The 19,568-nt window shown below is 44.8% G+C and overlaps 1 protein-coding gene across 1 annotated transcript in view; it reads left to right on the forward strand.

Moving 5' to 3' along the window:
- Positions 1-6,613, forward strand: part of MICOS10 (mitochondrial contact site and cristae organizing system subunit 10) — a 32,920-nt gene extending 26,307 nt beyond the window's left edge. The window contains exons 2-4 of the mRNA XM_058553076.1: positions 2,831-2,878; positions 4,005-4,114; positions 6,359-6,613. Of these exons, the coding sequence (XP_058409059.1) occupies positions 2,831-2,878; positions 4,005-4,114; positions 6,359-6,373 (173 nt within the window). The 3' untranslated portion in view covers positions 6,374-6,613. The remainder of the gene's footprint in view (positions 1-2,830; positions 2,879-4,004; positions 4,115-6,358) is intronic.
- The last annotated feature ends 12,955 nt before the right edge of the window (positions 6,614-19,568 follow it).

Here is a 19,568-nt window from a genome sequence, read left to right on the forward strand (position 1 = left end):
CTTTCTTTCTTTGGGGAAAAGTAGGAGAGACAGGCATGGAGTTAGAGGGACAAGAAAAATGCTGAAGTATTTTCCTTTTGGGCTTTTGATTTGTTTGCCAAAAAATTGCCTTCCAGATGGAGAAGACCAAAAGCTCTGATTGTAAGCCATTATGTTTTTACTGGCCTACCTCCCCATCCCATTGCCTGGTTTGAAATCTGTAAGTCAGTCCAAATCGTTTACCTCATTTTCTAGTACCAATTTACTGTCTTACTCATCTTCCAGCTGCAAGGGGGTGAGGCAAGTTGCTTTGAAATTGAACCCTGTGCCATTTTATAAACCCAACAACAGTAGATTCTTGCCAAGGAGTATCAATCGCGATAGCTCCCATTTCTCTGAAGTTCTTGAGTCACGCCTACCAGGTAGACTTGTGTCCATGACATGTGCGGTAGGATTAGTCTGGGAATGAGTCTAATGAGGCCCTTTTGGCCTTGTGTCGACTTGTTCCTGCCCTCGTTGCCTAGTGTTCTGGGCTGTTGCATGGGAGCACAGTTTGTTTTTGGCTGTATCTTCCTTCACTGGCAGTAGAAATCTTGACACTCCAGTTTCCCTTGGGCAGTGGTGGTTGTTGAGGGGTTGAGGGGTTGTTGAGGAGAATCCAGTGTCAGGACATAGTAGGTACAGAGTTTTGGAGTCTGGCAGAGGTGGGCCCAGTTCACTCCTCTACCGCCAACTAAACAGAGTACCCTTGAGCAAGTTATTTTCTACATCTGCAAAATAGGGGGTAATACCATATCAGGTTGTTGTTTGGTTTAAAAGAGAATTTTGGGGGGAGGGGGAGAGAATGTTGGGTACTGATGGGACATAAATGTTAGTTCCTTTTCCTTCTCATTATATCTACCTTGAATAGGTTAACTATTGTGGTCTGTAAACTGATTAGTTTTCCACCATTTTATTAAATTATATGGAAATTGGGATGACATGAGTGCTTTTCAGATATTGTATGTTAAAGTTGGGCACCGAACCAGTACCTAATACAGGGTCTGTTGGACAGAGCAAAGTAATGATTCTTAATTAAAATTCATATTTGTATAGGATACAGTCATAGGAAAGAAACGTACATCATGGCACATATATATGGTAGGAGAGAATTATCAGAAATCATTCCGGGTAAATAGCATGAAGACTTTCTTCAGGCCAACATCAGCTGGATTGTTGTGTAGGTGGATCAAAAACAATGTAGATTAGCTTGCTTGCTCCTGATGAAGTTCTCTGTGTTTGGAGCAGAAAGGTCAGGTTGGTTGACTGAGGAGTGCTTTGAAATGTTCACACTGCAGTAGCCTAAAATCACGGTTAGACAGAGAAGAAGCTCTTGGAATTTCAACAGCACAAATTTGAAAACCATAAAGCCAATTGGGACTTTTATATGGTGCTTCATTGTTAAAGAGGTTGGTGAGGGGCTGTGCTGCGCCATGGAGCAGACACTTAGTAAAAAGCATCAGAATACTCTGAAAACAATTGTCTGTCAAGTATGAAAAAAATATATATACATATATCAGATTTGGCTTTTTTCCTTGGCGTGTGTAACTTACTTGTTTGATAGTGGAAAAATAAGTTTATCTCAAAGTTTGGGACATGTATCACTACAGTATGTGAGATGATTTTTTTTCCGAAGTGGTACCACAGACAAATTATTTTTATTTTACCGGTGGCGTAGCAGTTAAGTTCGCACACTCCACTTCAGTGGTCCGGGGTTCCCAGGTTCGGATCCTGGGCGCGCACTGACGCACTGCTTGTCAAGCCGTGCTGTGGTGGCGTCCCGTATAAAGTAGAGGAAGATGGGCAGGGATGTTAGCCCCGGGCCAATCTTCCTCAGCAAAAAGAAGAGGGATTGGCATTGGATGTTGGCTCAGGGCTAATCTTCCTCACCAAAACAAACAAACAAAAAAAAGATTTGGTCTTTTTTTTTTTCAGGCTTAGATTCCTGTGAAGTTTGATTTAACATTAGGTCTTTAAAATTTTTTTCTACTGGGTCCGGCCCCGTGGCTTGGTGGTTAAGTGCGCGCGCTCCACTGCTGGTGGCCCGGGTTCGGATCCCGGGTGCGCACTGACGTACCACTTCTCTGGCCATGCTGAGGCCACGTCCCACATACAGCAGCTAGAAGGATGTGCATCTATGACGTACAACTATCTACTGGGGCTTTGGGGGAAAAAAATAAATAAATAAATAATTTTTTTTCTACCAGACCATTAGGCTTGCATTTGTTCTTTTATTTTGAAAGATAGTGGTTAAAAATGCCCTATGAATAACATGAGGGGAGGGAATTAATCTCCACATTTGGGGCTTTTGAGGAAGTCCTCTCCCTCTGTCTGGAGACTCGGACTTGTGTCTGACTTGTGACAACCTTTGGGAATTGTTCTGGATCATTTCTTTCCATCTTCCTCAAAAAGTAGCCATCACTCAAAGTGCTGAAATGACAGGGGAGCTTCCTGTTGACATTGTTCATCTGATGTTCTGGCTGTGGCACCGTTAGGAAGAGCCTGAGATGCCGGAGGCTACTTGCAAGCAGTCCAAAGAGTGTCTGCTCAAGAACTGTCTAGGCTTGTTTCCCCACCCCCAAGACCTGTCTAGACAGAATAAGGAATAAAGTTTTTACCCCTATTGTGGGCAGAGGGACCAAAGGCATCTATGTACTCTGACAACAAGAAAGGAGATTGGAAATGAGAAAATCAACTCTATACTAAATTATGAAAAAAAAATCTGTTTTATAGAGATATTCACATTTTTGAAGTGTTCGTTTTTGTTAAGTTCCTATTATGAGATTTAACATGTTTTCCTCCCTCTTTGTAGGTACTGGTTTTGGATTAGGACTGGTTTTCTCACTTACCTTCTTTAAAAGTAAGTGTGACTCTTACTACCTTTTCGACCCAATGTCCTAGTGTGTACATAAACATTGCAGGGACACTTCTGGAAGGCACATCTACATGGCTGCCAAACCATCCATTTATGGGTCTAGGTAGGCCACGGTAAAGTGAACTAGACAAAGAATGTGGACTCAAAAGAGGTCAGAATGGGTTGAGCATCTCCAGAATTCCTCCTGGGCATTGAGTCAGAGTGCCTGATATCTTAAATATGATATCATTTATTTATTTATTTATTTATTTTTAAAAGTGGGCCTCGCTTTATGCAACACGTGTGTTCTGCGGAGAAAATGCTAGGGTCAGAGCACATTAACATCATCACTGCCAAGCATGACCTTATGATATCATTTAAAAGCTGTACTTTATGCCAGTGAGTCATCTGCCCAAATCTATATGCTCAAATATTTCTCATTAATTATAATTTTTCTAAAGGAACTTGAAAATGAGAGTCCTGCTGGTAATAAAAACAAGTGGACCAGAAATGCACATGATATTTGGCCAAAAATTCTCCTAAGCAAAGGGCAGGCAATATCCTTTTCATTCTGTGGAAGAACTTCTGAAGATTGGATGTTGACTAGAAGCCACGAAGAGCTGGTGTGGAATATATAACTAGACAATCATAATTAACACAGAGTGCTGATGTGAAATCATCATTTACAGTGTGGGCTTAAGTAAACCTCATGACTTACTGTAATCAAAATATGTAAATACTGGTGAAATTCTTACATATTTTTTAAATTCAAGCACCTTACTGAAAGTTATTTCTGATAAAGATAAGAAGTTAGTTAAAATGAGCAAATGATTAAAACTGATGTAAAAAGTTAAAGGGTTCAATTATGTCTACTGTTCTCACATTGTACCGCTCATTAATGCCCTGAACCTAGCAGCATAGGTGTTTAATAAATATTTGCTAAATTAATAAGTTTGCTGATGATCCCCTGCTCCGTTTCTTTGGCTGTTGATTAAATATTGACAGAAAGGTTTGGCATATTATGGTCGTCACTATGATGCGTGTTGAGTATTTATTAAATCTAAGCCAATGTGTCTAACCAGAGAAGAAGCCTCACAGTCCCTCTTGGGATGTTTCTTTCTCTGCCCCCTAGGAAGAACGTGGCCGTTAGCCTTTGGTTCTGGCCTGGGATTGGGGATGGCCTACTCCAACTGTCAGCATGATTTCCAGGCTCCGTATCTTCTACATGGAAAATATGTCAAAGTATGTACAGAATTGTTATTTCGCTTTCTTTTTTAATAGAAAAAGAGTTTCTCCTGAGTCCCTGAAGAATTCTTTAGAGTGCATGTAATTAATAAACCATGTGTGTCATTGTGGCCCCACTGAGATCCTAATTGCTCTTTGGCCTTTAGTGATGTTGACACCACATCAGATATATACTCATATGTGAGCTGATTGGAATTGACGAACCTACCTGAAAGTTTATCACTGTGGCAAGGTAGATTTGTGTCCAATATCTCTAAGGAGCACTTTTGTTCAGGATCTCAGAGTGCCCTGTAAACATCTCACACATACTCAGCTAACCCTAAAAACTGCTGGGACCCAGCCATTATTCTGCTTTTTGTTGAATAGGGCAGGTTCTTGACTGTAAGTCCCATGTAGTTTTGCCAAAGTCCTTGTCTACAGATGGATTTTTAATGATGTGGACAAGATGAAAAATGTTAACACGTGCCTCAAGAGGGAAGAAAGTGGCAGCCTTTCCCATTGCCTTACTTTAGGTGACTGGTTACCGCAGGGTGTGAGTGAAAGATTGTGGGAGGCTATGTGCTCAAGCACACAGGTAGTATTTGTTTTTGTATCCCCAGGGCCTGGGACAACGTAGGCACTCAAATAAGTGTAAAATGAGTGAATGAAGGAAATAGTACATCCTATTAGGTGTGTTAATGGGCTCAGGCTTACCAAGGCATAACCTTTACAGCAACACAACCTTCCACGAAGAACTGCACGTTCCCTGGATGTGTAGATCATCTACTTTCTAGGTTACCCTTGAGCTAGAGTCACTGTGATCTGGGCAGCAGGGGCTGGTGGCAAGAGCACAGAAGCCAGGAGACCTGGGTGTGCGTCCTGGTCCGTCCCTTGCTTCCTATGTGATCTCGAGTTTTTCGTTTCTGAGATTCTGTCTTCTGTCTATACAATGAGCGTAATAATTTATACCCATAGGGTTGGTGTGAGGATTAAATGTGAAAATGTTTTTAAGCTGTGAGGTGCTATATAAATAGAGATGTTGGTTTATTATAGTGGAGGCCAACCAAGAAGGAGTAATTGACTTGTCCTTGTTCTACTATAATAACAAGTAGAGTGGAAAATGTGGTACAAATGAGTGTCCCAATTCTGGTCAAAAGCTGTAGCCACAAGGGTCACCAAATCTCGAATGACAGTATCCCGCCACAGCGCAGTAGCCTCTGTCTTAGAACCTGCTCAGACTGTCAGCTGCCTACCAACCAACCTCTGCGTGCTTGGAGAGAGAACTGGGAGGGGGAGGTGGCCGGCTGGGCAGACTGGCAGGCCTTTCGCCGCCCTCCGTGTTAGTGAACCACCTCTGCGCCGAGCCAGGGTGAGGTCGAGGGACAGCGCAAGCAGAGGCGCAGCTGCGTGGCTCCAGAGCTCACGACAGGCCGTCTCCACTGCTCCCTGACTTTTCACTTTCTTAGCACAGCTGAATTTAGGGGAGAACAAAGGAACAGGGAGAGGAGCTTCAGGTCTTTTAATTGTTTAAAAGGTTTTCATTGTTCCAAACTGAGTTGCCGTGGATAATGGCTCAGGGGTGATTATATGCATGTTATATATTAAATGGCTGGGAGTTACTGTGAAGAATATTGTTACGTTTTTTACAGCCTATGTGTACTGCTCAAAAATGGCCTTGTAACTTTATCTGAACTTGAGCCTGTGCCTTGATGTTGTCGTCCTCCATTCTCTGAAAAAAGGAGCAAAATCCCAACTTGGGGTTTTTTCAGTGTTTGTATTATGGTAATTGCTTGTTGAGTGCCTGCTATATGCCCTGTGGGCCATCCTAGGTGCTTTATCTTTATATTCTTTCTCTAGACCTATCTCCCAATAGATTGGTGAGAGAGGTTTTATTATCCTCAGTCAGCAGATGAGAAAACCGAACCTTACTGAGGTTAAGAAACTTACCAAAGATCCCATCATTAGTAGGCTATTTGATTCTGGAACCATCCTGTTTCCACTCACCTGGGATCCATGCTTCTGAGGGCTTTTGGGAATACAGTTATCCAGGTACCGATTATTTAGCCCTGTTTCCCATTCTCCTCCCTCAGAGGTTAGGAACCTGGGCGGGATGTATATAGTCCTCTTGTGAGACAATTTTAAAGCAGACAGTGGTAAGCTTTGCAGCCCAGTGGTCCCTTGAATGTGACCTGCAGCAGCAAGTTAGCGAGGCTTGTCACCATGCTGTCCGCGCAGTCGTGACCCGAGTGTCCTTCTTTACAGGAGCAGGAGCAGTGACTTACACCTGAGAACATCCCTGTGGGAGGAGAAGAGAAATCATGTCTATTCCTCAGGAATACGGAAGTGCCCTGGAGTAAGCTGACATTCTTCTGTAACAATGTTATCAGTAATGCTTGAAACTCCAGCACACTGTTTATGTATTTGAAACCAAGTCTGTTTCTTGTTTTGTATTTTCTCTCTGGAAATTGCAAGGAGGTGGTCTTAAAAGAAATAAATTAAACAAAAATAGGCAGCCCAGCACATTGCCTGCGTTTCTTTGCCTTTAGTCTCTGAGCATGGGGAAGACTATATTTGAACTGCCAGCAGCTGTAACTGCCTGGTCCCAGCCTCCCTGAGAGCCTTCCTGAAACCACAGCCCTTGTGCGTTCCTCCCCGCTCGCCCCCTAATGTGTAGTTTTCAGAACTCCTTCTACCTCCTAAATCCGAGGTTGGAGGTGGTGCTGCGTAGTCTGATGAAGATGACGAATATCTTGAGGAGCCTTGCCTCGCTGTAGCCGCTCTTTAAGATCTGGGTGTTTTCACCAGTGGACCCGGCAGGGCGTGTCCTAGCTGTGCCTGCTGCACTGAGCTCACATAGCTGGCTGTATCGGCAGGGTATGGGACCTGACTGTGCCGATGGCGCACTCCGTTGATGTCACAGTTTCCTGCAGCTTCATGGAGCTTGACACAGTCCAGGCTTCAGCACTGGGGGCTTTGTCCTGGGGGTGGAGGCAGCTTGTGGAAGGCCATATTTGGTTTGGTTTTATCTTCACATGGCAGCTAAAGTTTGAGGGCAAAAGGACCACTTCTAATGCCCCTCTGTGAGTTTATTCCTCTGGTTTCACTTGAACCAGGGAGGCTGAACACAAAAGTAGTATTGTAGCAGTTTCTTCTGAAAATGTACAGAACCCCAGAGCTTAGTCTTTCATATCTTATTTCTCTGTCTTTATAATAAAATTAAGATGGGCAGAGCTTGATCCCCCTTGTCCCTTTATCCTGTAAATGTTGACTGAGCATCTAATGGATGAAAAGACAAGCCAGAAGCCCCTGCCTTCAAGGAGCTTAGAGTCTGATGGAAAGATGGACATGCAGACTCTTTTGACACTGGAAGAGGAGGGGTGTAGACAGAGTGCAGTGAGAACAAAGGAGAAGGAGCAACTAAGTCTCCTTAGGATGGCCTGGCGGAGGAGGAGAAAACATGGACTGAGACCTGAAATTGACTTGGACATTCCAGACAGACGAGGAGAAGGAAGGTAGCTCATGTGAAGGCTTGGAATCATGGTAGTGCATGTTAGAGTTGGGAAACTACAAGTAGGTCAGTATAGCCCGAGAGTGCCAGGGCAGGGGAGCGGTGTGGAGGGTGAGGCTGGGCACCAGGGTGGAGCTGGTATCTGACCCCAACTCTGGAACGCTCATTAGGCAGTTCCTGTAAGTGTTGTAATGAGTAGATTCAGGGTGGAAGTAGCCCCTCATTTTCCCCTTCCTCATCCTTCACTCTACTCCCCTTTCCGGAAGGTCGCTAAGCTCTGGACCCCAACAGGCAGCAATGGCTCCCTGCCCTGCAAACTCTCCAGGTCCTCTGCTCTCTGGGCTTTTTTGTTTCTTTGGATCGGTTACCACCCAAAGATAGGCCTGAGCCCAGGACTGTAAGTCACGGCCGTGGCTTGCCATAACCACTCGGCTGTTTTTCATTTTGCACTCTTCATACCGTGATCCAAACAACCCATGTAATTAAAAGAAAAAGAACCTTGCAACCTGTTGCATCCCTTACACTTGTCTTCTCCACATTTGTTTTAAAAGTTAATATTTCCCCCCAATTTTTCCATCTGTATTCAGGCAGAGAGAAGAATAACAGGTCCCCTTCCAAAAAGGACAAAAACAGAAAACACAACATGCCCATTCTCTAGATGTGTCAGAAGAGTATGGAGTGAGAATGGACACAGGAATCAGATTTCTCTCTCATTAGTTCTTAGGTTTTAGGCGTTTATTTGGATGGATCCCTTTGCCCAGCATCTTGAAACACCACTTATGTGTTTTGGGAAACGGGTCAGCTCTATGAGGGAACAGTTCTGGGCAAAGGCAGGCCAAAGGAAGCATTGGCTGTTTGCTTTAATTCCAGAGCGCTTTGTATTCGCGCCTTGTAGCTCTTAGCTGAGACTGGCCCAAAGCACAATGCTCGATCTTGTCCCCACTCCCTGCCCCCATCTCAAATCAACCTTCAGAAAGTTCGAGCTTGTTGGCAAAGGCACACATTCTGTTCTACTTTAGTTTCATTAGAAATTCAAGTCCTCCGGGGCCCTGTTCTCTTGTGGGGTTGTGAAGCTGACTTTGCTTCTTGTCTGCCCTTCTGGAACCAAATACAAGAAAGTTCAGGGGTTTGGGGAGAGAGTGCTAGGAACCCAGCTGGGCACAGGATACTAGGAGAAAGCTGTGGCGCCCCGAAAGTGGCCTGTTCTGCCAACATATATAAATACATACAGTCAGAGCTTGACACTGTATAATTTGGCCCAGAACAATATGTATTTTGAACTCATTTAGGTGAATGACTTTGACATTCCAAGTACCCACTGGTAGAGCCTTTATCAGGCTGCATTGCCTTATGCAGAAGTTATGCCTTTGTTCTGAGAAATGGCCTCAGAACACACGCTACTGAGCTGTCTCCTTTAGTGAGTGTCATCCTCTCATCCATTTCAAAAGATCTGAGGGTACAGTCTTAAAATCTTGCTTGTAGGAAATGCAGAGATTGGGAAGGAAGGAGATATCTATGTAGTTTTGTTTTTAGTTTTCCCAAACCTCACTGTTTACATTTTTTTTTAATGTAACCAAGCCATAATTACGTTTTCCTTGTCATGGTTCAATCTGATTGTATTGTTGAAGGACTATTTTTGAACCTGTCCAAATAAACTCTGCAAAGTATTTCCACAAGGATGAACTCCATGGGGTTGAAACAGCCTTCATGCTGAATGGTCCTGAAACATAAATGGTTTCCTGTTGCATGCTTTCTAATTACAAAAATGCAAAGGGGTGGAAGGGAGAAAGTGGAAATCCTAAGTACCAAAAGGAATGTTAAATTTAGAATAACAAGCTCATCTGGAAGCTATCACTCCTTTTTTCTTTAAGTGTGCTGCAAGCACCACTTTCCCTGGGACACCAAAGGATGATTTTGGGGTAAGCAGACCTGGGCAGGAACAGGGCAGGAGTTCCCACGTTCGCTGAGCAGCCTCTGTGTGGAACAGGTGTGAGAGTCGATGATAACTGTTTAGGTGGTGAAGTGCCTCGAAGGAAGAGGACGGACAGGGAACCAGGCAGAGGCGGGGCTATACAGCGAGAAGTGCGTAGGGTTCGGAGGCAGAGGATCTGGGTCTGAGTTCCTACTCTGCCACCTGCTGTGTGCCCATGGGGGGCTTCCTGACTCTCTTCAAACTTAACTTTCCTCATCTGTAAAGAGAGAAAGAATAGTTCCTACCTTATAGATTTTGAGGGTCAGTATTGCTATTCGAATTGGAATAGAGTGCATGGTATTATTAGTGGTAGGTAGGCAGGGAACTGTTCTAGAACAGAAAAAGGGCATGATCCTTGGGCTCAAAGGAGTTTGCTCTTACAGTCTAAATTAGCAAGATCTGAGGAAGAGAATGGGTGTCTCAGCTTAGCTCCTGGTAATAGAAAAACAAAAAATTGTTGGAAAATAGTGTGCGTCTTCATGAATCAGTATTAATGTCATTTGTTTTCACTCTGCTCCATTGAAATACACATGAGTAAAGCCACTGTGGCTTCTCCCGTTCTGAAACTCTACCCTAGCTTTTTAAAAATCAGAGTTATGGAGCACATGGTCTCAATGCTGGGCCAGGAGGGGAAGGGGGAAGAGGACACTGACGAAATAAAGTGGGAAGCTGGGAAGGAGCCTCCTCAAGGAGCTTCTGGCGTGGTAGGAAACAGGACTGCTGCCGAATGTTTGCATTCAGAATACTTGGCTTCAACTGTGTGATCCTCATGTAAAGAGTTTAGACCCAGAAGATGGAAGTGGGGGAAGACAATGTCAAGAATTTTTGGAGGAATTCAGGAGTGGGCAGGAGATGAATCTTGAATAGGGAAGAAACTGGGACTAGAAAAAGGAGCTCATTATCAACTATCAGTCAAGTCATCTTTCTCTATTCCTGGTCTAGCCAGTTTGAGCCAGGCAGAACTTAATTTAATCACTTCAAATGAATATATAATAATAGTATTTACCTGGTACATACGCCCTGCCAGTGACTGTTCTAAGGCCTTACGTATATCATGATGCTTAATTTTTCCAACAATCCTATGAGAGAAGTACTGTTATCCTCATTTTATAGATGAAGAAACAGATTTTGAAAGGATAAATTAACTTGCCCAAGGACAAACAGCTAAGAGGTGATACAAGTGGGATTTTCACCTGATTCCGGAACCCACTCTTAACTACTCTGCTGTGCTGGTAGAAAGCTGTTTAAACTGGGAAGAATCATTCAGAGTGGTTTGATCCACTTTAAACCTGATTTGACACAAACAGGATTAAACTCGTTGAAATTGGTCAGAGTCAGTTGCATTGAGTTTAAATTGATAAGAACAAATTGATACAATTTGAAATCAGCTGTATTAAAAAAATAATTCCTATGTTTATTAATCAGAAACAATTGTCAATCAGAGCTTCAGGTCAGTGTTACTGATGAGTTTTGCTAAATCCTTGCAAATGTCATAAAGCATGATGACATTTTATTGACCTATGCATCTTAAAAACTATATATACTTTTTAATTAGGTTTTTTTTTAGACGTAATTTACAAACAGTAAAATGTACCCATCGCTAGGTAGAAAATGGAAACCCTTTTTATAGTGTATACTGGTAATATTTACTACTTTTACATTTTACTTTTAAGGGGTTTAATTTTTTTGCAACTTGATTTTGGTATAATTTTACACTTACAGAAAAGTTGTGAAAATAATACAAGGAACTCCTTTGTACCCTTTACCCATATTCACCAATTGTTCACATTTTTCTCATTTACTTTATCATTCTGTCTGTTTGTGTATAGTATTTTTGAGCCATTTGAGAGTAAGTTGGAGACATCATGCCCATTTACCCCTAAGTACTTAAGTGTATATTTTCTAAGAATAAAGACATTATCTTATATAACCACAGTGCAATTATCAAAATCAGGAAATTAACATTGGTACAATAGTATTATCCAATCCATAGTACATATTCATATTTTGCAAATTGTCAAAATAATTTATTGTCTAGCTATTTCCCCCATCCAGGATCCAGTCCAGGATCATGCATTGTATTTAGTTGTTGAGTCTCTTTCTTTAATCCAGAACAGTTCATCAGCATTTTTTCTTGATATGGACATTTTTGAAGAGTACAAGCCAGTTATTTTGTAGAATGTTTCTCAATTTGGGTTTGTCTGGTGTTTCCTCATGACTAGATTCAGGTGTTGCAATTTTGGCAGAGATGATGTTGTGTCCTTTTCAGTTGAAGCATCATCTCAGGAGACACACCATGTCCATTTGTCTCAACATTAGTGATGTGAGCTTTGGTCACTTGGTTAAGGTGGTGTTTGCCTGGTTTCTCCACTGTAAATGTATTATTTTTATTTTTGTTATTAATAAGTAAATTGTGGGGAGATACTTTTGAGACTGTAAATGTCCTGTTCCTTATCAAACCATCATTAGTTTTAGCATCCATTGATGATTTTCTAAATTCATTATTCCTTATTACTTGACATTCTGTGAGGAAAAATTTTCCCTTCTCCCTCATTTATTTCTTCATCTGTTTATATCAGTATGGACTCTTGGATTCTTATTTTGTTAATAATGATTGTAATCCATTACTGTCAATATTCGTTACTCAGATTGTCCAGATATATCTAGTAGAAGCTCTTCCAAGCTGGTGCTTGTATCCTTTGACATTTCCACTCCATTCTTGAAGCAGATAGTCCAGACTCTTCATGTATTTGCATTACCCCAGCCTTGGAATCAGCCGTTTCTCCAAGGAGCCCTAGTTCCTTTTAGTGGATAATGGTAGTTAGGAACCAAGATCTGTAGGTGTGCTCGTTGCTATTGGTGTTTCATTGTTTCTATGGCCTCTCAGCAGACAGAGCTAGGAAATAGGTCTGCATGTGTGTGTATGTATGTGTGTGTGACCTTGAGTTCGTACTAATCTCAAGTCCAAAACCTCGGGTTTAGTCTAGCCTTCCCTCCATCCATATTTATAACTCCCTTATCTCACAACGAGAAATCTGGCTCTAGGGATTTAATTTCTAAAGAGCAGTATTTATAAATTAGATCTACTTGGTTCCTGTGTGTATGTATGTGAGTGGAAATATGCTGTGGTTCTTTGAGAGATACTGTATGTGTGATCTCTGGTCTCTCTCATCTATCTGCATATGTCTTCCAGTGTCTCTCATTCCTTGCCTTCTACCTTTTCCGCTGTCTGTATCTCTGGATGTGATCAAGACCCAGAGTACATTTTATTATAATGTTTATGGAATAGTTTTATCCTTACTATTTTGCAGTTAGGTAGTTGAGTTTAATGTTTTTTATATTTTAAAACTCCTAAATTAACTTGCTTTTTAAGTGGGTGGCCTTGCTTGATCATTTCTATGGGTCAGTGACTTTCAGTCGGAAGAAAGGCTTCCCCAAATTCTTAACTATAGAGCATCCTCTGTTCTCATCTGAGCTGCTTCCCTGGCTCACTGTGTAATCATGAGAAAGTCACTTGATCTCTCTGGGCCTCATTGTAAGATGGTTGTAATGATCCCTTCCTGCCACACAGTACAAATGGGAGGTCAGGCACTCTGTTATTGAGGAGAAAAGTGAAATAGCCAGCTAAATAAGGTTATTTTATAATATAATCAATTATGTAACAAATTATGTTCACAGGACTCATCCCCTATTTAAACTGGAAGTATATCGACTGTGATATCACTTGACAGACTCTTTTATACCACAGAAATAAAGAGAAGGCTCCAGACTTGACTTCTCCTCCTCTCCTCTCTATGGTGGACTTCATGGATAAAACACGAGTTCTACTTGTTTTACCAGGAAGGGTCCTCCTGTCAAGGAGTATAAAGGTAATTACAGATCTTTCCATGATCCATTTAGAAACCTTGACGACCAGGAGTTGGAGCTGCAGAAGATGAAGCGGAGAGCGTGTCTGTCAGTAGCTACGTCTGTTAAGCTTTCTTGACTCCTCTCCCTGGGCCCCAGAAAGCAGCCATAAAGCTTCTTTTTGGCCTGGACCTGTGATCTGTAAAGCCTCAGTTTGGTCAGACAGGGGAGCTTTGGGGGATTGCTTTCACCTTGCCAGAATCTCTGCACATCGTCCAAAGGCCTCCCAGCCTTCAATCTCTCCCCCTCCTACCAGTCTTAACACTGTTTTATGTGCATTGTTTCCTGTTCAGAAATGTTCAATAGCTCCCCAGTAATGCACAGAATGTAGGTCCAAATTTCTTAGCCTAGCATTCAAGGCTCTCCTTCATCTAGCTCCTATCTCTACTTCCTCCTATATGCCCACTGCCCCCTCCATGGAGTAAGATAGAAGCTAAGAGCAGGGGCTCTGGAGCCAGACTTGCAGAGTTTGAATTCCAATTCTAACACTTATCTGCTGTGGGGCCTTGGAAGTTATTTAGTCTGTCCGTGCCTCGGTTTCCTCATCTGTAAGTGGGAACGATGATGATAATACCCACCTCAAAAGGTTATTATGAGAATTAATTAATATATGAAAAGCCATTGGAACTGTGCCTGGCATATAGTAATGTTAGACTGTACTATTATTATTGCCCCCCTCTAATCTATTCTCCACACAGCAGCCAGTGTTAAAACATGAATTGGATTATATGAGTCCTCTGCTCAAAACCTTCCAATGGCTTCTCATCCCATCCAAGACCCTACAAGATCTGGCCCCCTGGAGCCTGCCTGACCTTGACTCCTGCCGCCCTCTCCCGTGCTCCTCTGCTCCAGCCATTCTGTCCTTGCTGTCCCTGAACACACTGGCACGACTCCACCTCAGGGCCTTTGTACATGCTATTGTCTGCCGAGACCACTCCTCTCCCAGGTGTCCACACAGCTTGCTCCTTCCTCTCCTGCGAGTCTTTCTACTCAGATGTCTCCTGCGTGAGACCTTCCCTGACCACCCTGGTTTGTGTAACCCTTCCCCCACACACCCAAACCAGCTTGCCTGCTTTATTTTTCTCTCCGGCGGTTATCACTGTCTCAGTCTATATCTTTGCCTACAGATTTTGTTGGTTATCTGTCTCCTCCCACTAGAATGTAAGCTCCCTGAGGGCAGAGATTTTTTTTTTTTTTAACTGCTGTATCCTTAGCAACTGAACAGACCCTGGCACACAGTAGGCACTCAAATATTTGCTGAGTAACTGAATATTAGTTTATTAACCCTATTTCAATCGAACTAGTTATTCCTGAAACATCTTTTCCTAGGAGTAACAAATTCATTCAAACAAATCGGTTTCATCTCACAGCCAAATGTATCTATTTGGTGTTGACTGCCTAGACTAGGAGCTGTTTTAAGAAGGGTTCTGAGGCTATTTCTGGGCCAGTCCAGAAAGTGTTATGTTAATGGTGTCTGCTGTGGTGCTGCGGGTGTCTGAGGGCCTCATATTTGTCCAATGCAAATCCCTTTTTCCACAAATCCTTTTTTTCTTAGTATGGACCACTTTCTCGACTTGCCCAATTCTTGCTCGGATCTCAAGCCCCCGTTCCAGCCCTGCCTCCTCCTGCAGGCCTTTGCCGGGGCCTGTCAGCCCCAGGACTTCTCCCTTCTCGGAACTCCTTGGCCCTCATGGCTGGGCAGCTTCCTTGGCAGTGAGCTCTTCCTTTGCTCCACCACTTCCCGTTGTGTGTGTGTCTGTCTCTTTCCCTCACAGGCAGGCCTTATGCCTTACTCTGTCTCCAGTCCCTGGAACTGTGCTGGACACTTAGTAATTGGTCAGAAAAATACGTTGTTTTAATCCATACTTTTTGGGAGGTAAGTAACAATTCCTTCAAATCACCTTAAGACTGTAGGATACTGGAGAAGCTCAGAGATTCCAAGGAAAGGTGAATATCAAGGCAAGAACCAACCAAGCCCTTGTCAGCTTCTTGAGCAGCCAGAGGCTTCTAGAATTCTGCCCTTAATGTGATTCAGCTCCCAGCATAGTCCCTGTGCCTCTGGGTTCTGATTCCTCAGAGAGAGAATTTGGCCCAGCCTGGGTCAGGTGTCCACTCGGGTCCAGTCTGCTCTGGCCAGGAGGGCAGGTTCATGGAGAACCAGCTGACTGCTGGGGTACCCTGTGGTTATTTGTGGATGCAGTTGGAGGCTGGTTCCCTAGTAGAGGCGCAGACACACACCCAGATGAGATTCTTTTGTGCTTTCTTTTTCTCCAATTCCTGTGTTCCTGAAAGGAGATTTTTCAATGAATTTATCTGGAGCACAAAAACCTTAAGGAAAAAAAGCTGTTCTGTGGGATTTTAAATATGCACAGAAGGACCAACTCTGGAGGAGGAAGAAAAATTCTACTCTCTGTGGATATGTGTGGGCCGCTGGAAGCTGAGAAATGGAAGAAACAATGTAAGAAAAAAATGGAGAAGTGACACTGTAAAAGAATTGATTTGCTTAATGCTGCCCACCCCCATGGCAACCCTGTTGACCCTGTTTATCTGGGGCAGCAGGGTGAGGAATTCTGGGCACGGGCCCTTTCCCCAGAGCCCAGCTCTGGTGCTGTCACATGGAGGTGGGTGGCTGTTGCTCTGGGGTCAGGCAAACCCAACTGAAGTGGAGAATTCAGCTCCATGGGGGTGGGGGAGTGATGGGGAGGACGCAAACAAATGAGCAAAGGGAGTGTCTGGGGACAGCCCCTGGCACCCCATCCCGGGCATTTAGGCCACATTCCTGGTAACATCAGTATGCCCATCCTTTTTTTTTTTTTTTTTTGCAAGGAAGGATTCACCCTGAGCTAACATCTTTTGCCAATCTTCCTCTTTTTTTTTTCCCCTCCCCAAAGCCCCCTGGTGCATGGTTGTATATCCTAGTTGTAAGTCCTTCTAGTTCTTCTATGTGAGCCACCGCCACAGCATGGCAACTGACAGATGGGTGGTGTGGTTCCACAACCAGGAACCAAATCTAGGCTGCCGAAGCAGTGAGTGCCGAACTTTAACCACTAGGCCATGAGGCCTGGCCCTCAGTATGCCCATTCTTTTTTTTTTTTTTTTTTTTGAGGAAGATTGGCCCTAAGCTAACATCTGTTGCCAATCTTCCTCCTTTTTTCTCCCCAAAGCCCCAGTAGATAGTTGTATGTCATAGTTGTTTATCCTTCTAGTTGCTGTATGTGGGACGCTGCCTCAGCATGGCTTGATGAGCAGTGCATAGGTCCGCTCCCGGGATCCGAACTGGCGAACCCTAGGCTGCCAAAGCAGAGAGGGCAAACTAAACCACTATGCCACTGGGCCAGTCCCGTCAGTATGCCCATTCTTACAGATGAGGAAACCGCCGTAACCACCATGCTATACTGCCTCTCTGGAGTGGAAAAAGAACACTTGTTGGAGTCAGACAGACCGGGGTTTAAATTTCCACTCCAGAGGCCGGCCCCACGGTGTAGCGGTTAAGCGCGCATGCTCCGCTGCTGGTGGCCCGGGTTCGGATGCCAGGCGCGCACCGACGCACCGCGTGTCAGGCCATGCTGTGGCGGCATCCCACGTAAAGTGGAGGAAGATGAGCATGGATGTTAGCTCAGGCCCAGCTTCCTCAGCAAAAAGAGGAGGATTGGCATGGAGGTTAGCTCAGGGCTGATCCTCCTCAAAAAAAAAAAATTTCCACTCCAAAATCCTGGAATTTGGTTCTCATCTCTGACCCTCCCCTCCCCTCTCCCCCATTCTTAGCACTTGATCCCTCTTGTTGATTCTTGGTCTCCCACCCTACCTACAATGGGCATTTTAAATTTTTCCATGGACTCCCCTTGGGGCCTCATTCCTGCTCTCCAGTCTGGGACAAAGCCACATCTCCTGCACCCTCAGTAGCCCTCAGGGACAGACCCTCTAGTACATCGCCACCTTCTCATCCTGCTGTCTCTGAGTCCAGGATGGGGCCCAGAGGCTTCCTGAGCCTCCAGGGACAGGAGGAGATGGCAAGGGGACACAGCCCAGGGGGTGGGTTCAAAGAATATCTGATTCTGCTCCTGGATCTGCTCCTGACTTGCTGAGTGAATTTAAACAAATCCTTTTCCTCCAGGGGATAGGATAAAAGGACAAGAATAGCTACCACTTCCTGAGAGCCGAGCACGCATCAGGCTCTGTGCCTCATTTCCACGTCTCAGTGAATTCTCGCAGGGATCCTGCAGTTGGGTACTGTTAAAATTCCCGTTTCACAGATGAGGAAACAGGCTCAGGAAGTGCCTTACTTGAGCTGGGTGGGAAAGCTTTGTGCTAAAGCCTGGGTTTGATGCAGGGGCTCTGACCCCCGCCTTCCCTCTGCTGTATACAAACCTCCCTAAAATAGCTTTCATTTTCTGGAGCACGTGCTATTTTCCAGGAACTGTGCCGAGCACTTTGCATCCATTTATCTCCTTGAATCCTGGCTCCTTCTCATCGTAATCTTACCTTAAACGTCACCTCTTTGAGCTGTCTCCTGAGGCCTCTCCCATCATATCACCCCTCTGGCTCACTTAGTTCCTTGAGAACATCTGATTGTGAGAAACCCGTCCATCTGCTTACTTGTACGCTCTCTGCCTCCCTGTTGCAGAACTTGAGCTTCTTGAGGGCTGGGACCTTATCAGTCTAGTCCATTGTCGTGTCCCCGACACCTCCGTGCCCGTCTGGCACATAGTGGTCACGATAAATATTTGTTAAATGAATGAGTCCCGACAACGACTCTGTAGAGTACATACCATTACCAGCTGCATTTTACAGGGAAGGAAACCGAGGCCCAGACATGAAACAACTTGCACAGAGCCCTAGATTCAGCGGGTGATGGAGCAAAGATTCAAACCTAAGCAGGAAGACGCCAGAACCTTCCATGATGAGTCCTAACGGCCCCTCCCAGCTCCAAACTTGAAAGTGGACACTCATGGTCTTTATCTCGCAGAAGAGGGGGAACTGTGCTTCTGCCAGGCCAGTGCCAACCCTCTGATGCAGTGGGCCGACTGGGAAGGAGGGCCTTTTGCTTGTTTTCACTCTCCCGGAGAGTGGGGAGGTTTGGACCCCTGTCGAGGCCAGGCTGACGGGATTAGAGGAAACAGCTGGCCCGAGCCCGTGCCCTGCGGGAGGGAGCTCACATTCCCGGGGACTCGGGAGGGAGCAGCTCCCCACAGCCCAGTCACATTCCAGGTCGGTCATTTTCCTGAACCCAGATGTTTGCTAATGAGCTGGGGAGAGAGGCTTTCAGCCTTCTACCCCAGCTCTGGGCCCCACATTACCTCGGCCCCAAGAGGCTGGCCTCGGGCCAGCGGGCTCTGGCTTCAGGCCCGTGCCCTGTGCCAGCCAGGCCTGTCGGGACAACTGGTATGCTGCTGCCAACCAGGTGCATCTCTGTGAGCTGACAGGCTCTGCCTTTCCCGCTGGGCCCACCACCCTGAGTCCCGGTGGGGTAGCGTCCCTGAGGGGTAGCGTCCCTGCTGCAGCCTGATGGGGAGGGGCTCTGGGTGTGGGGTGGCAAAGGAGCACGGGCTTTAGAGTTGACGGGTCTGGGTTCAAGTCTAGGCTTTGTCAGTTACTGGCCGTGTGATCTTGGGCAGATAACTAAACTTTTTAATGCCTTGATTTTTCTCACCTATAAAATGGGAATAATGATGGGATTACGGTAAGGATTCAATACCACAAATGCCTGGCACATAATGGTGGCTCTCGATACTATTAACAAGTCACCTTCCAGACCCCCTGCCCTCGCTGCAGCCCTCCTGTAATTACCAGTCTTCACCAGACAGGTGTGACTCAACCGCAAAACCCATATCCTTGATTAGGTGGTTAGGATTGTTCTAGAACCTCCCTGTATTTGAGAGAGCAGTGGCTAAACTGTCAAGGGCTACTCCTGGCTCTCTGTGAGATCTGACAGGCTCATTGGGCTATACGATTAGCTTCCTGCGGTGCTGGAATGGGTTCTTACAAAGTGTAGACCTCCACTCCCTGCCCTACCCAGGTCCACATTGAGGATGGTGGTTGTAAGCAAAATGGTAAATAGGTTCTGAGTGCCCACTGTGTACAGCGCA

Source organism: Diceros bicornis, chromosome 13 (assembly GCF_020826845.1).
Source record: "Diceros bicornis minor isolate mBicDic1 chromosome 13, mDicBic1.mat.cur, whole genome shotgun sequence".
Lineage (NCBI taxonomy): Eukaryota > Metazoa > Chordata > Mammalia > Perissodactyla > Rhinocerotidae > Diceros > Diceros bicornis.